The 14,866-nt window shown below is 49.5% G+C and overlaps 6 protein-coding genes across 6 annotated transcripts; 4 read left to right on the top strand and 2 right to left on the bottom strand.

Moving 5' to 3' along the window:
- The first annotated feature begins 2,075 nt into the window (after positions 1-2,075).
- LOC6595692 (cathepsin E) lies at positions 2,076-3,369 on the top strand. The gene has a single exon (XM_002020682.2). It carries the CDS (start codon positions 2,076-2,078, stop codon positions 3,315-3,317), a length of 1,242 nt encoding a protein of 413 aa, XP_002020718.1. The 3' UTR covers positions 3,318-3,369.
- Positions 3,370-5,538: 2,169 nt separating this feature from the next.
- LOC6595693 (lysosomal aspartic protease) lies at positions 5,539-6,799 on the top strand. Its single transcript, XM_002020683.2, has one exon. The coding sequence runs from the start codon at positions 5,547-5,549 to the stop codon at positions 6,750-6,752; it is 1,206 nt and encodes a 401-aa protein (XP_002020719.1). The 5' UTR covers positions 5,539-5,546; the 3' UTR covers positions 6,753-6,799.
- A 123-nt stretch (positions 6,800-6,922) lies between these two features.
- LOC6595694 (aspartic proteinase A1) lies at positions 6,923-8,250 on the top strand. The gene has a single exon (XM_002020684.2). It carries the CDS (start codon positions 6,932-6,934, stop codon positions 8,156-8,158), a length of 1,227 nt encoding a protein of 408 aa, XP_002020720.1. The 5' UTR covers positions 6,923-6,931; the 3' UTR covers positions 8,159-8,250.
- Positions 8,251-8,749: 499 nt separating this feature from the next.
- LOC113565758 (aspartic proteinase A3) lies at positions 8,750-9,960 on the top strand. Its single transcript, XM_026988829.1, has one exon. It carries the CDS (start codon positions 8,810-8,812, stop codon positions 9,899-9,901), a length of 1,092 nt encoding a protein of 363 aa, XP_026844630.1. The 5' UTR covers positions 8,750-8,809; the 3' UTR covers positions 9,902-9,960.
- A 169-nt stretch (positions 9,961-10,129) lies between these two features.
- LOC6595696 lies at positions 10,130-12,206 on the bottom strand. The gene is made up of 4 exons (XM_002020686.2): positions 12,134-12,206; positions 11,680-12,071; positions 11,327-11,546; positions 10,130-10,149 (listed from the first exon to the last, which is right to left on the bottom strand). Exons 1-4 carry the CDS (start codon positions 12,204-12,206, stop codon positions 10,130-10,132), a joined length of 705 nt encoding a protein of 234 aa, XP_002020722.2.
- Positions 12,207-12,969: 763 nt separating this feature from the next.
- On the bottom strand, positions 12,970-14,866 carry LOC6595697 (secretion-regulating guanine nucleotide exchange factor). The gene is made up of 4 exons (XM_002020687.2): positions 14,551-14,866; positions 14,199-14,450; positions 13,371-14,143; positions 12,970-13,310 (listed from the first exon to the last, which is right to left on the bottom strand). Exons 1-4 carry the CDS (start codon positions 14,566-14,568, stop codon positions 13,214-13,216), a joined length of 1,140 nt encoding a protein of 379 aa, XP_002020723.2. The 5' UTR covers positions 14,569-14,866; the 3' UTR covers positions 12,970-13,213.

The raw sequence follows: 14,866 nt of genomic DNA, 5'->3' as shown, positions 1-14,866 counted from the left end.
TATGGTATCTAATGGGCAAGAGAATGCTGTCTGTAAGGTCTATCCCAAAGGATAAGCAATGGATGTAGCAATATGCAATATCCGCTTCGTTTCTTCGTCTCTCACTCGTGTACGAGCTTAATATAGAATATTCCGCTCATTCGAAAGTGCTGATTTGTGTTTATAGCAAAGAATGTCCCCATTGTTATGCGCTGAACGGCTTATCGCCACGGATACACACTCAAAGTTGTTACCAAAGTCCAATCGTAGTGCAAAATTCGGTGGCAAATGGTTTGCCGTATAAGATAGCATTTTCCTATAATTTTAAGACAGTTTTTTGGGTATATCTCCCTCATTTGGTATCTAAAATACTTTTTACACAGTAAATAAACTAAAACTGAGGGCATCCTTCAGTCGGAACCCCGTCTAATCGCTCTTCCTGACTTTTTTCTAGTCATTTTCTGTAAACGTTGTCACAGCCAACGGCGGTTTTGGCTCTGAGGAAAGGTTAGGAAGGACTGCTGGAGGATAAATTCGGAATGGGGTGCAACTTCAATTGGAATTGAAGTTTTTCTCAGCTTGCGGGCAGGCGCTGCTTCCTCTTCCCCTTCCGCACTCCTGGAGGAGCTTCACTGTACTGCAATTAGCAAATAAAACTTGGCATATTTTCGGTGCGGCTAAATGAGGCGTGGTCGGAGAGGCCAAGAAACTTTTGCAATCACTTTCGTTTGCATTCAGGAAAAAGGAATCGACTCGCCCCCCCTTTTGGCTTAGGTCACAAAAACTTGAAAGCCAACAAAAGGGTTTGGGAAGTTTTTTGTTTTGGCCAAGGAGTTGTATCGATGGAATGACTTTTTCATTGGTGGATGGGGGGATAAGGGGATGAGGGGGAAGCGTAATGGTGATTGTAATGCATTTGGAATAAAGTATTATTTATTGGCAAGATATTCGCCGGTGATTGGGGTGGCTTCACCTAACCATTCAGTACAACCAGGAGGTCCCATCCTGATCACCGATGTAAGGAGAGGTAAGAAGATCTGAAGAGTCCCCAATTGATGAAATCTCCAAAGTCCTACTCCCTATCCCCACTCCCGATAGAAGATGGTATGGATGTTGCCACCTCTGAGTTCTTGAAGGATGGTCTGTACAATATAGACTTCAAGGACCGGACCCCCAGATTGAAAAGGGTCTGTGGCTGACACTCGAGAAGCTCGCCAATCCGCATAGAGGAGTTAATCAAGGAGATATTCCCCATTCCTTTCATTGAGGATCCCCTCGACCAGGATTAATAGGATGGATGCCGGACCAACCTCGAGCCTTTGCACCGTCAGCAGAGTACAACTTTGACAACGTTTTGTAAAGCTTTTAGACGTCAGAGCACTATGTTCTATATGCCAACTGAATGCTGAAACTTTTTTCTTTTAAACACAGTTTGTTTTATGAAAATATCTGTATTCGTTCAGAAGTTATTAATTGACGAAGATGCAACGATTTGACCCCAAGTACATTACCGCCAAATTTTGAATTCAAATGTTTGCACACTGGCGCCACATACAAACAGTGTACGCTCTTGGAACTATTTGAGTGTTCCCAGGGAAGAGTTCACTGAATTTTAGTTTCAATTAATGTCAATAGTGGTGCTTTGGTACCAGATTAAGGCGGTAGACGGCGCTACAACCAAAAATCGTATATTTAAAAATATAACGAATATTTAAATATTAACGAATTTATTGTATAATTTGATGGCTACGATGGAGAGGAATAAACAGTGACGGCTGACATTTTACGAATCAGTGATAAGAAATTAGAGATAGATGGAATTCGAAACGTTTTTGTGCTCAATTTGGCTCAATAGTGTATCGGCGAAATAAAAAAAAATCGAAACTAAACATTCAAAAAACATCTTGCAATAAACAAGAAAAACTGTTCCATCGCTTGAACAATTTCCGGCCACCTGGCAGCCTCTTATCCTTCACCCGAACACCACCCCAAAGAGATAACACTGGAATTTTCGGCACTTCTCGACGTGGCTCTATAAATACGTGACCCCGCCAGCGATTTAGGGCCAGAGCAGCAGCAGCAGCAGCCACAGAATAATGCAGCCGCTAAAGAAGGTCGGACTGGGAATAACCTTTCTGCTGTTGGCTCTGCTGGTGGGCAGCGCCGAGGCGAAAAGCTCTCGCCGAAAGATCCACCGGGTGGGTCTGCAAAGAGACACGGATCAGCGGAAGATCCTGCGGAATTTGGGACACCAATATAAGGTGATCAGAAGTAAGCCAAGGCTGGCAACGGCCCAGGCGGAGACTACAATGTTCACAGCGTCCTCGTCATCGAGTATACCCACAGAGACGCTCACGAATTCCTACAACACGGAGTACTACGGCCAGGTGACGATTGGCAGCCAGCAGTTTCAGGTGCTCTTCGACACGGCCTCGGCCAACCTTTGGGTTCCCTCTGTCAAGTGCAACCAGAAGGTGTGCCTGCAGCACAATCGCTACAACTCGAGTCGGTCCAAGACGTATGCGGCCAATGGCAGCGCCTTCCAGATCGAGTACGCCACCAGGGAGGAGGCAGTCATCTTGGAGGGATTTCTGTCCACGGACAGGCTGAAGATTGCCGGACTCACGGTCAAGAATCAGACCTTTGCCGAAATCACTTCGATGCCGGAGAGCGTCTTCAATCGGTCCAACTTTGATGGGATTTTCGGTCTGGGTTTTCGCAGCATCTCCATTGGAGATGTGAACCCACCTCTGCTGAATCTTTTTGAACAAGGACTCATCGAGGCGCCGCTCTTCTCGCTTATCCTCAACCGGAACGCCTCTGAGCCGAGCAATGGGGGCCAGCTGCTGCTCGGCGGCAGCGATCCCACGCTCTACAGCGGCTGCCTGACCTACGTGCCGCTCTCCCAAGTCGGATACTGGCAGATCACCGTCGGCAGCATCAGCCTGGACACTGGCTCCGATCTCTGCTCCAACTGTGAGGCCATCATCGATGCTGGCACCTCGCTGATTGTCGTTCCGTCTGCCACGCTGGCGGCCATCAACCTAAGATTTGGCATCACGGCAGCCGACAAGAGGGATGGAGTCTATACCATCTCCTGCGACAAGGTGTCCTCCCTGCCGGTCCTGACCTTCAACATTGGACGCAGGGACTTCACCCTGCCAGCCTCCAGCTACATCCTCAACTACGATGGCACCTGCGTCTCCGGTTTCACCAGTCTGTCGGACGGAGGCAATGATCTGACCGGGCTCTGGGTGCTGGGGGATGTCTTTCTGGGCCCCCTCTACATCGAGTTTGATATGGAATACAAACGCATTGCCATTGCCCCCAAATTGTAAATATCTATACATATTTCTGTATCTATAACCTATAGGAATGACATAATTAATAACCAACATATCTTCAAATATATACATTATTCTGGTATTGTGATTATGCTTTGTTTTTGCAGATCAGATTCGTTTAGAAATTTATTAGAATTTTCCAAATTTAATTTCTATTCCTATATTTCCTATATTAAAGTTATTACAACTAAATGATCTTCTTCATGGAGTGACAGCGTCCTAACAAGGACACGTTTTTGGGCACGGAAAGGACAGTCAAAGTGTTTTCTTTGTTGATGTTTTTGCTTTAGGTTTTTGCTTTTGCCTTCAAAAGCACTCGCTGGCAAAGCTTAGAAGAGGAAAGGAGAAAGAGATACTCACACACACATACATACATATGTACATTTGCAAAAGACAAAAGGTGGTCCTTGTTTAATTTCTTCATGACTGCACTTAAATCTCTGTACGTATCACTCTCTTACTCCAACTCGCTCTGACGCTCATTTTCAGTAAGAGAGGGACGAAGACGAGTAGCAGAAACGAATTCCAACTGTCCATAAGCGCAAAATGAAACATGCAAGGTGGTCTGATCTCCTTCGTGTCTTATTTCTCGGTAACACCCGAAAAGCGAACGCGTTGCGTGGCCGAAGCACCTTGCATAATTTCATCGCGAGCGAGTAAATAGGAAGAGCAGCAAAAGGAGAGCATGAAATGAGAGAGCATTAAGCCGCCTACGCGTCTCGCTTTCAGTTCAAGTTTTTTTTCGTCCGGTTTCCGCGCGTTTTTCTTGGCTCCGCGTTCCTTGGCCGCAAAAAGCAGTAAAAAGTTTGTAAAAATCGGTAAATATAGTCGAGCAATTTGTGTTAGTGCAGTGCAGTGGGAAATATCCAAAATCCGGGCTCTAAAGTGTTTTTTTTTTAACTAAGCAAATGGCGTGCCTGATGGTTAATGTGTGGAAGTGTGCAGTGCAGCAAGTGGCTTATATGTATGCACATATTAATGTATATCTAATACACCTATGTGCATATGTATGTACATATATTTTTTTAATGTGCAAAAAGCTGAAAATTTTCATTCGATCTCGAGGTCTTTCCTTGCCCTTCGTTCGCCATGGCATACGTGCCAAATGCACATCTATCGCTCTCTCTTTCAAACACTGCAGGAGAACTAGGCGCAGACAAGAAGCAGATCAAAAAGGAAGAGTAAGAGAGAGCGCTGCCAATAAGGTAAGAAACTCTCTCTTTTGTTATGCGTCTGCTCTTATGGGGAAAAAGTTGCTGTAAAACGGGGAAAGGGGTGAAAATCATGCGAAAAATGGAAATTGCTACGGAAATCTCACCACAGAAATATGAGCGCGGGTCTTGTTCTCTTTTTTTGCCATAGGAACAATCAACGGTTTGGAAGTGGACATAAAAAAGGGAAAGAAAATTTAATGTAATAAAGATGATGAAAGACAATTTATTAATTTGTTTTTCCTTATTTGCCTCGTCATGACTGTACTCGTAGTAAGCCATTTTCCAAGAACAATTTCCAAATGTAGCTTTAGTATGGGCCTTGTTGCACCTCGAGCTGGAACTTAATTGGATGTACTTATCATAGAATAACAATTTAACAAGTATTACTGGATAATTCTGGAGCCACTTTCGATGGAATCAAACGTGGTCCCTTATTCAAGCGGCATCTGCTGCAGTTTCCACATTTGGGACTCGGGTACCTCAACAATTTTTTGATTTTATGCTTTTCAAGCTCTCTCTCTTTTTCCATGACCTTGTTCGAATTCAAGGTCAATCTACCCTTCCGCAGGGAGTCAACTTTTAATTGAAGATAAGATAAGAACATAAGTTTTCAGACCATATTTATCTCTGCAAATTGATTTGTTTACCATCTTTCTTATCTATGAAGCCCAGTCCGAAAAGTGCAATTGTATTCTACAATTTTTCATTCAAAATCCCTCATTTAGATTATTGGAAAGCCCAGTGTCTGTGTTTAATGGTTAATATATTTTTTGTTTATTTTTGGCACGTCTGCGATTCGTATAAACGATCGGCATGGACAATCGATCACAGGAGATATCTTTTTCCACTAAATTTTATCTATCGGTGATCCATTGCGGCCGGCTTTGCCCTTGTCATGGGGTCGAGCCAATAAAAGGCCGTTCCCTGGGGGTGTCTTCAGCAGTCCGGCCCCAGACACTAAAAGGGCAACATCGAAAAAGAGTTTAACGAGAATCTAAAAAGGAATAAAATGTTCAAGTTGTTTGTGCTACTGTGTGTCCTGGCGCTGGCCAGTGCCGAGCTGCAGAGGATCAAGATCCACAAGAGCGAGCACAAGAGGAGTCGCCACCATGTGAGGCAGGAGGTGCGCTCGCTGAGGCACAAGTACCAGCAGCTCATCGAGAACTACGTGGTGTACGACTACGGACAGCCGGACTACGGAAATGACTATCCGTCGAACAGCGAGCCGGACTACACCACCGAGGAGCTGGGCAACTCGATGAACATGTACTACTACGGACAGATCAGCATCGGAACTCCGCCGCAGTACTTCAACGTGGTGTTCGACACCGGCTCCTCCAACCTGTGGATACCCTCGGCCCAGTGCCTGTCCACGGACGTGGCCTGCCAGCAGCACAACCAGTACAACGCCAGTGCCTCGTCCACGTATGTGGCCAACAGCCAGAACTTCTCGATCCAGTACGGAACGGGAAGCGTGACCGGATACCTGGCCACGGACACTGTGACCATCAACGGACTGGCCATTGCCAATCAGACCTTCGGCGAGGCGGTGTCGCAGCCGGGCAGCAGCTTCACGGACGTCGCCTTCGATGGGATCCTGGGAATGGGATACCAGACGATAGCCGTGGACTCCGTGGTGCCGCCGTTCTACAACCTGTACGAGCAGGGGCTCATCGATGAGCCGACCTTCGGCTTCTATCTGGCGAGGAACGGCTCCTCCGAGGAGGGTGGCCAGCTGCTGCTCGGCGGCGTCGATGAGACGCTGATGGCCGGCGATCTCACCTACGTGCCCGTGTCCCAGGAAGGATACTGGCAGTTCAGCGTGAACAACATCTCCTGGAACGGCACGGTGCTGTGCGACGGCTGCCAGGCCATTGCCGACACGGGTACCTCCCTGCTGGCCTGTCCCCAAGCGGTCTATACCCAGATAAATCAGCTCATTGGAGCCGTCCTCATCGAAGGCAGCAACTACATTCCCTGCGCCACCTTGGACTCCCTTCCCGTGCTGAGCTTCAACATTGGGGGCACCACCTTCGACCTGCCTGCCTCTGCGTACATCAGCGTGTTCCACGACGAAGGCTATACGTCCTGCATGTCCACCTTCACCGACATCGGCACCGACTTCTGGGTCCTGGGCGATGTCTTCCTCGGCCAGTACTACACGCAGTTCGATTTTGGCCAGAATCGCGTGGGTTTCGCTCCTTTGAGCAACTAAGTTTTGTTCTTCTTCGAGAAATATGCAATAATAAATGTGGAATGCCCTCCCCCGCACCCCCGAAATACATTTCTTGACGCTATCACGTGTGAAATTCTTGGCCCAACGGTGCACGGCCAGAGCGGCTATAAATACGTGACCGAAGGGCGGTCACACATTGAGTCGAGAGCCGCACCGCGATGGAGGTGAAGTGGAACTGCTGTAAACTGATGCTAATACTGGCCCTCTGCTCATCCGCGGTGGAGTGTCGGAGGCGCCTGAAGGTGGGCAGACGCCGGAATCCCCAGGCGAGTCATCTCAATGTTCAGAACGAGCTCAAGTCCCTGTCGATAAAACACAAACTGAATGCCACCACAACAGCACCAGAGACAGCATCAGCACCAGAGACAACAAAGGACCCTGGCTCGAGTGGAACTAGATTGGGGAATGCCTTCAACACGGAGTACTATCTGCCAGTGACGATTGGCACCCCGCCGCAGGAGTTCATCCTGCTGATCGATACGGGCTCCTCGAATCTCTGGGTACCCTCCAGCAAGTGTCCGGCCACGGTCAAGTCCTGCGTGAGCCACAACCAGTACGACTCCAAGTCCTCGAGCTCGTATGTGGCCAATGGCACGGCCTTCACGATCGAATACGCCTCGAAGTCGGAGGGCGGAGTGGCGCTCTCGGGCATCCTGTCGCAGGACACGGTCACCATAGCGGAGCTGGCCATTCAGAGGCAGGTCTTTGCCGAGATCACCGACGAGCCAGAGGCCACGTTTCTCTCCTCCCCCTTCGACGGGATGTTCGGTCTGGGCTACGCGAGTATCTCCATCGGCGGGGTCACTCCGCCGTTCTACAACCTGGTGGCCCAAGGGCTGATCAAGCACCCGGTCTTCTCCATCTATCTGAACAGGAACGGCACCAATGCCACAGACGGCGGTGAGCTCGTTCTCGGCGGCATTGATGCGACACTCTTCAGCGGCTGCCTCACCTACGTCCCCGTCTCCCAGCAGGGATACTGGCAGTTCGTGATGACCAGTGCGGTGCTGGGCGGGAAGACCTTTTGCACCCACTGTCAGGCCATACTCGATGTGGGCACTTCCCTGCTGGTGGCTCCAACAGCCGCGATCAAAAAGATCAACCAGTTGTTGGCTGTGCTCAATCCGAAGGACGCGAGCGGCGTTTTCCTGGTCAACTGCTCGACGATAGCCAGCCTGCCGACGATGGTTTTCACCATTGCCCGAAAGGAGTTCCCCCTGCAGCCATCCGACTATATTCTGCAGTACGGGGAGACGTGTGTCTCGAGCTTCACCAGCCTCGCGGGCAGTGACCTGTGGATACTCGGCGAGGTCTTTATGGGCGCCTACTACACGGTCTATGACATGGGCTACAATCAAATTGGACTGGCCACGGCTATGCATTGAATGGGAATTGAATTGATGCCAAATGAATCTTAGGCTATCCAAGTGCTTGAATTTGAGTTGGGAGATGTCTAAATGTACTCAAATATATTCATAAATAGTGTCCAATATAATAATCAATATAATAGAATACAAATATAATAATAAATAATGTTTAAAAGAAACTAAAAAGCTTTACGGGTCCGATAATCAAATATAGAGCACATTAAAGTCTAAGCAAAGTCCTGAAATGCTCTAAAGACTGTACTTTTATTTCTTATAAAAAGTTTAGTGTTTCGTGCATCAACCCCCGGCTCACTCGCTTCTCTTCGTTCGGCTTACTCGCTTCGTTCGGTTCTCTCGCTTCGTTTCGGCCAATCGCTTCTCTCGCACTAAGCGCAACTATGAGTACAGCACCGCCCCATAGAAACTATATTACTCGATAAATCACATAATGAGAACCAAATTATGTGTGTTTTCGGCACATGGCACGGCCTTACGTGCGAATGTTATGCCACCAAATCCAGCTTTTGGCCTGATAAAGCCCTATTCGAAGACTATAAGTACTGCAGCGCGGACTGGAGGTTGAGCACAGTTTCGAACATGAATCGACGTGTGGTTATCCTGCTGCTCTGCGCGTTCCTCTGTGCCAGTGAGGCGTTTCACAGAATTGCGATGCAGCGACACAAACACCGCAAGCTGCCACATGGCCGACACCTGTGGGCCAGTCGGAAGCACATGCGACGCAAGTTCGGAATGCCAGCAGTAACGACTCAGAGCACCGCCAACAGGAGCACCACCAGTGCACCCTCAGAGGCCATCGAACCGCTCTTTAATGCGTTTCAAACCCAGTTCTACGGACCTCTGTTTGTGTCCGATCAGGCGTTCACCGTGCAGTTCGACACGGGTTCGTCGGATCTATGGATTCCCAACTCCAACTGCAGCACCTGCGTCAAGGAGTGCGGCAACGCTGTGTTCCAGGCGGCCAAATCGAAGTCCTTCAAGGCCAATGGCACCTCCTTCAGCATCACCTACGGAGTAGGGAAGGTGAGCGGCGTGACAGCCTCGGAAACGGTGTCCATTGGGCAGATCTCAATCAAGGACCAGGGCTTCGGGCTGGTCAGCCAAACGGACACGTGCAGCAGCTTCGATGGGGTCCTGGGCATGGCGTATCCCGGGGCTTCCGTGACAGGTGCCAGGCCTCCATTCTATCAGATGATCGATCAGAAATTGGTCGATAGCTCGATATTCTCGTTCCACCTGAAGAGCGGCGACGGGGGATCGCTGATCTTGGGCGGCTCCAACTCGAGCCTGTACCACGGCTCGTTGACCCACGTGAACGTAACCCAACAGAAAATGTGGCAGTTCACGATGGACTACATTGGTTTCCCCTCGAAGAAGTGTCGTCGCTGCAACAGCTGCAAGGCCATCATGGACTCGGGCACCTCTCTGATAGTGGGACCCACCGAGGACATCACGCAGCTGAACACCAAAATCAGGGCCACCTACAATGCCACTAACGGCATCTGGCAGGTGCCCTGTGGGCGAATCAGCTATCTGCCGGTCCTGGAGCTCGGCATCGCCGGCAAGAAGTTCCAGGTGCGGCCACAGGAGTATGTGATCGCCTACGAGGGGGATGTCTGCATCACGGGCTTCATGGACTTGGCGGGGCTCAATTTCTGGATCATCGGAGATGTCTTCTTCAGGGAGCACTATGTGTCGTTCGATGTGGAGCAGAATAGGATTGGCATTGCCAAGGCCAAGTAGAAAGCAACATAAATTTCTGTTAGATTTCTAGAAAATAAAGTTGGAATTTTGTGGTGGTATATCTTGTATATAGGGGCACTATTTGGGCTACTTTTGGTACATTTTGGAAGGTGTTCTATCAAAGACTATAAAGTACCCCATATCTATACAATATAGTCTTTGGTTGTGTTTGGAGATCTTCAAACTGTGTTCCTTCTTTCACTCATTCCTCGTTTATGATGGATATTCTTAGCCAATTTTGGACATATCTGGAATTATATATCATTTGTTTAGAGAATCTCTTTGGGCAGTCTTTAATTTTGGATTTAAATATTACATTTAATTTCACTTTCTTTACACTTTTATTTCTTTATTAAAGGCCTTATACTTTTTTGTATTTAACATTTTATTTAGAATGGTTGCTTCTCTTTGTTCTTTAAATGTTTTGTATACAGTATATATGGAGTGTACGTATGGAAGGATGTTATGTTATAGTATATATGGAGAAAATCGGTATCTGGTGCAGAATATTCATAGAAAATTCAAGCACTTACAAATGCAGAATGTACTGGTTTTTTAAAATTTGTTTTCTATTGAGAATTTTGTCAAGGTCTGAACTCTTTGCTGGAAGTTCTACGATTTATATGTATATATTTTGTAAGGCAAAAAAAATAATTCATTTCCCGCTCTGGGAATGCTGAGGCTTTTTTTTAAGAAGAGAGAATCTGTCTCTCGTTTTGGGGACCACTTTAAATTTGAGTCTCCGTACAAATTAGAGTTTACATTTTCATAAAAGTATATATAAAATCTGTGCCTTAGAAATATTCTTTTTGTTTTTGTGGATGCCTTTCTGTGCCTATCTGCGACCGCCGGAATGTGGAGGTCCGGAATGTGGTCCCTTGCCACTGGACCCGTAGATGCCGCGTATTGTACGGTGCTGTTGCTGGTGCTGATGCTGCTGGTGGTGGCGAATCTGCTGCAGTTGTAGCTGACGCAAGGTCACCTGCTGCTGCAGCTCGAAATTGGCGTACATAATGGCAGTGGCGGCGACACCAGGATTGGCCACCGAGTGCTGTTGCTGCTGCTGTTGCTGTTGCTGCTGCTGCTGCTGCTGCTGCTGCTGGAGAGCTGCCTGCTGCTGTTGCTGCTGTTGGAGAGCCGCCTGCTGCTGCTTGAGAGCCGCCTGCTGCTGCAGGAGAGCCGCCTGCTGCTGCTGCTGCTTCAAAGCCGCCTGCTGCTGCTGCTTCAGAGCCGCCTGCTGCTGCTGCTTGAGAGCCGCCTGTTGCTGTTGGAGAGCCGCCTGTTGCTGCTGCTGCTGCTGGTGGTGGAGGTGCTGCTGCTGCTGCTGCTGCTGGTGTTGCTGCTGCTGCTGCTGTCTATTGGCCTGATTGAAATTCATGCCCGTAAGCTGCTGGTAAAGCTGCCCGATGGCCATTTCCGTGGCACTGGGCAGATGGCCATGGGCGTGCAGGCAAATGTCTATGCCAGCCCCAGCTCCAGCCAGAGCTGCTGCCTCGGCTATGACCCTGGCCACTGTCGCTGGCGAAGGATGACGCGGATGCTGCTGCTGCTGTGGAGGCATCGCTGCAGGTCCTGGCTGATTCGCGGCCTTGTGCTGCGGCTGCTGGGACATTGCCATGCCGCCCATTCCGGATGAAGAGGGTCCCTGAAATACCGACAGAGTTGTGGTTTTCCTTAGAACAGCTAAGAAGGAGGGCATATTGGGCATATTCTAGCCAACAAATCATCATGTTCCTGACCTGCTTTCAAGATACATCCACTCAAAGAGCACCACTTACCCCCGAGTAGCTTTGGCCGGGTACTCCGGCCGATCCAGCCGCAATCTGACTGGAGCTTTGATCGAAGCCCGGCGGCGGTTTTTTGTTCTTGTCCTCCTCCAAGCCCATGTAGTTGGCGCCAAACAGCGAATAATTCTCGGCCGCCTTGAAGTACTGGGCGGTGCCGTTCTCCGGATCCTTGCTGTTATCGCCGTAGAGAGAGCGCTCCACTTCGCGTATAAAGTCCGAGGCGGTCTCGCTCACCGCTAGAGCCTCCGCCAGGGCCTCGGCAGTCATCGGAGCATCCTCCTCCACGTGGGGCAGGGGCTTCTCGGGCGGCTCCCAGACCCCAGGGGTAGTATCTTCGATGGTTGGCTGCCAGATGCGCTTGGCCACCTGGCTCGAAATTTTGCCTAAAGCGCGAGACAAACGCGTGGATTATACTCAGGTTGGAGGAGGATTCATTGATACACACCCTCAGAGGCAGCAATCGCATCGTCCTCATCGTCATCGTCCAAATTCTTTGAGTTGAAGCTATTCTCTGACATCTTTTTTGAGCGAGAAAGAAATGAAAATGTTTATTGGAAAGAAACACCGCTGAACGAGAACATTCACTGCTTCGAGCGAAATGGAAGTAATCGGATTCAAGTCGTCTGTTCGTTTGTTTATGGCGATCGGTTGCACATAAACAACTGATTTGTGGGAAAAAGCCACATGCGGAGTGGTCTACTAATACACAATGAAGTTTCGTGGAATTACTGCCCGACACAGACGCCGAACACGACAGTGCTGCCCAGTCAGAGGTCGTGGAGGCTTGCGTGCTGTGTGTGCGTGTGTGTATCAGTGGATGAACTATTGGCAGCACTGGTTAATCTGTTTGTGTATTGGTGAACGAAAAATGACGGCATACACATGCCCACAGAAGTCTTAAACTGAGACTTCTGCGGATCGAAGAAATATCAATCAAATCCATTGCATTTTGCGCAGAAAAAGCGATGTCTCATTTTGGGCGACTTTTTCAGTGCTGCCCATTATTTAAGGGAGTTAGTTCTCTGCTCAGAGGCATCTATCATGAAACACGAGTGTGTAGAGGCCGGTGCCGCAAATATTTGGCATATTTCATTGCACTTTGATGATTCTACATCGCCATTTGCACTTGTTGGCTTCAAAAACCATATGCGCCCTCAAATTCATCGACTAATTGCCTGGCAAGCCGCACATTTCGAATAAAATATATAAAAATCTACCATTTACCATATTTACCTTCTTTTTTCTGTGGAAAAGATTAAGTTTTTGAAAAACAAAGCACTTTATTTTCACTGTAAAAATGGCAAATAGTATTTGCAACGAAAATTCCGGGGAGTTCAAGTAAAGCTGCTGGAGGTTGAAAAACTTCATTGTTACTATCGATGTTTCTTCAACTATCGATGGAAGAAAGAGCGCCAACTGCTTGGGTTTGATTATTCGTACAATTTTGCTCATGATCCGACATCAAATTCGTCAATTTCGATATTCCGTTTAGTAATTTAAAGAAATTTTAACATTTATTATAAAATTAATTAACAGACGACTCGGAAATGGCGTAACAGAAGCCCGAGCCAGCTCCGGCCAACTTCACGCGTCCCGGGATTTCCACCGGCGTAGGGCTGCATCTGAAAATTGATCGAAAATTGAATTTAAAGCCAAACCACTGGCAGAAGGGAGATGCTTACACATTCTCCGTACTGTTGTTGCCACAGTTTCCGTGCTCGTTCCAGCCCCAGGTGTAGATCTCGCCGGCTGTGGTCCGCAGCAGGCCGTGCTCTGCCCCCATGTGCACGCGAGCAGGCGTCTGGCCGTCGGGCAGTCGGAGGCTCAGTGGCTGGGGCACCGCCTGCTGCTCGCTGATCGAGCCCGTGCCCAGCTGTCCGTAGCAGTTGCGGCCCCACATGAGGATCTCGTTGTTGCGGAGCAGCGCCGCATTGTGGGTCCAGCCGACGGCCAGCTGCCGCACGTCCTCCTCGAAGAGGAAGGCGTTGGACTGGCCGAACTTGTTGTCGCCCAAAGACAGAATCCGCTTGGTGCTGCCGCCCTCCTGGGTCAGGTCCACGCACTTGAGCAGCATGTGGTGCTGGCCGCTGGAGAGGGCCACGATGCGCAGCTCGTTCGGATTGTGCACCTGGATCTTCATCGTGTTGCAGCGGTGCAGGGTGGTGGCCGTGATGTCCAGCTCGATGGGCGGGGGGTCCATGACGCGCAGCCGCCCGAACACGTAGATCTTGTGGTCCTGCGTGAGCACTGCGCAGTGGCGCAGCCCGAAGCTGATGGCCAGGGCGGGCTCCTCCTTGGGCAGCCGCACGGGCAGGGGCCGACGGACGGCCATGAACCCGCGCTGGCAGATCCCCAGCTGCTGGAAGGCGTTGGAGCCCCACACGAATAGTCGCTTGGTCAGGGTTATGCCTCCAGAGATGTCCCAGCCGCAGCTAACCGTTTCAATGGGTACTTCCTAAAAGAATCGAGAGGTGAAAGTGTCCTTTGATGGATTGCATCCTTCGTTTTACCTCAAAGTACTCTGAGGGAATCATCTGGAACTCGTTGTGGCACTCCTCCGTCGAGTCCAGACCCAGTTGTCCGCGATTGTTCCAGCCGCAGGCGTGCACCCTTCCGCTCGTGTCCAGGACGAGTACGTGCCCCCCGCCGCCGCGTATGCAGCGCACCAGCTGGGGGGCGAAGGAGTGTCTGGTCAGGCGCTGCGGCGTCATGCACAGCTCCGATTCAAAGCCAAGGCCGAGCTGGCCGTGAGAGTTGGCACCCTGCACGATACAGCACGAAAAACGATAGAGGATATCACTCATTAATTTGCATTTCAAATCGCGAATCGCAGTAGACGATGTCTCTTTCGGGGGGCCTTACCCAGGCGAAGACCTCCATTGCGGTGGCCACCAGTTGCACGCCTCGCGCTGCACTTCCGGTTGCTGTTTCGCGCTCTGTCGTTGCCGCTGATTTAATACGCCGCAGTCACGCCAACAACAACAATGCTGTTCCTCCGTCGATGGCTGCACGGGGGGGCTCCACTGCTGCTGCACTTGTGCTTCTTTCTGGCCTCCACTGGGAGCTGCTTGCCGTCCGGACGCGTGCCTCTGCCTGTGGCTGCACATGTAAAAGTGAAATAACTCTGATATTGTCGGGGGTTTTTAAAATATTCCGAACTTTCGGCGTGTTCTGTGTT

This window comes from Drosophila persimilis, unplaced genomic scaffold, assembly GCF_003286085.1.
Source record: "Drosophila persimilis strain 14011-0111.01,24,50 unplaced genomic scaffold, DperRS2 tig00000191-arrow-pilon, whole genome shotgun sequence".
In the NCBI taxonomy this organism is placed as follows: Eukaryota; Metazoa; Arthropoda; class Insecta; order Diptera; family Drosophilidae; genus Drosophila; species Drosophila persimilis.
This window is presented reverse-complemented; position numbering and strand designations above follow the sequence as displayed.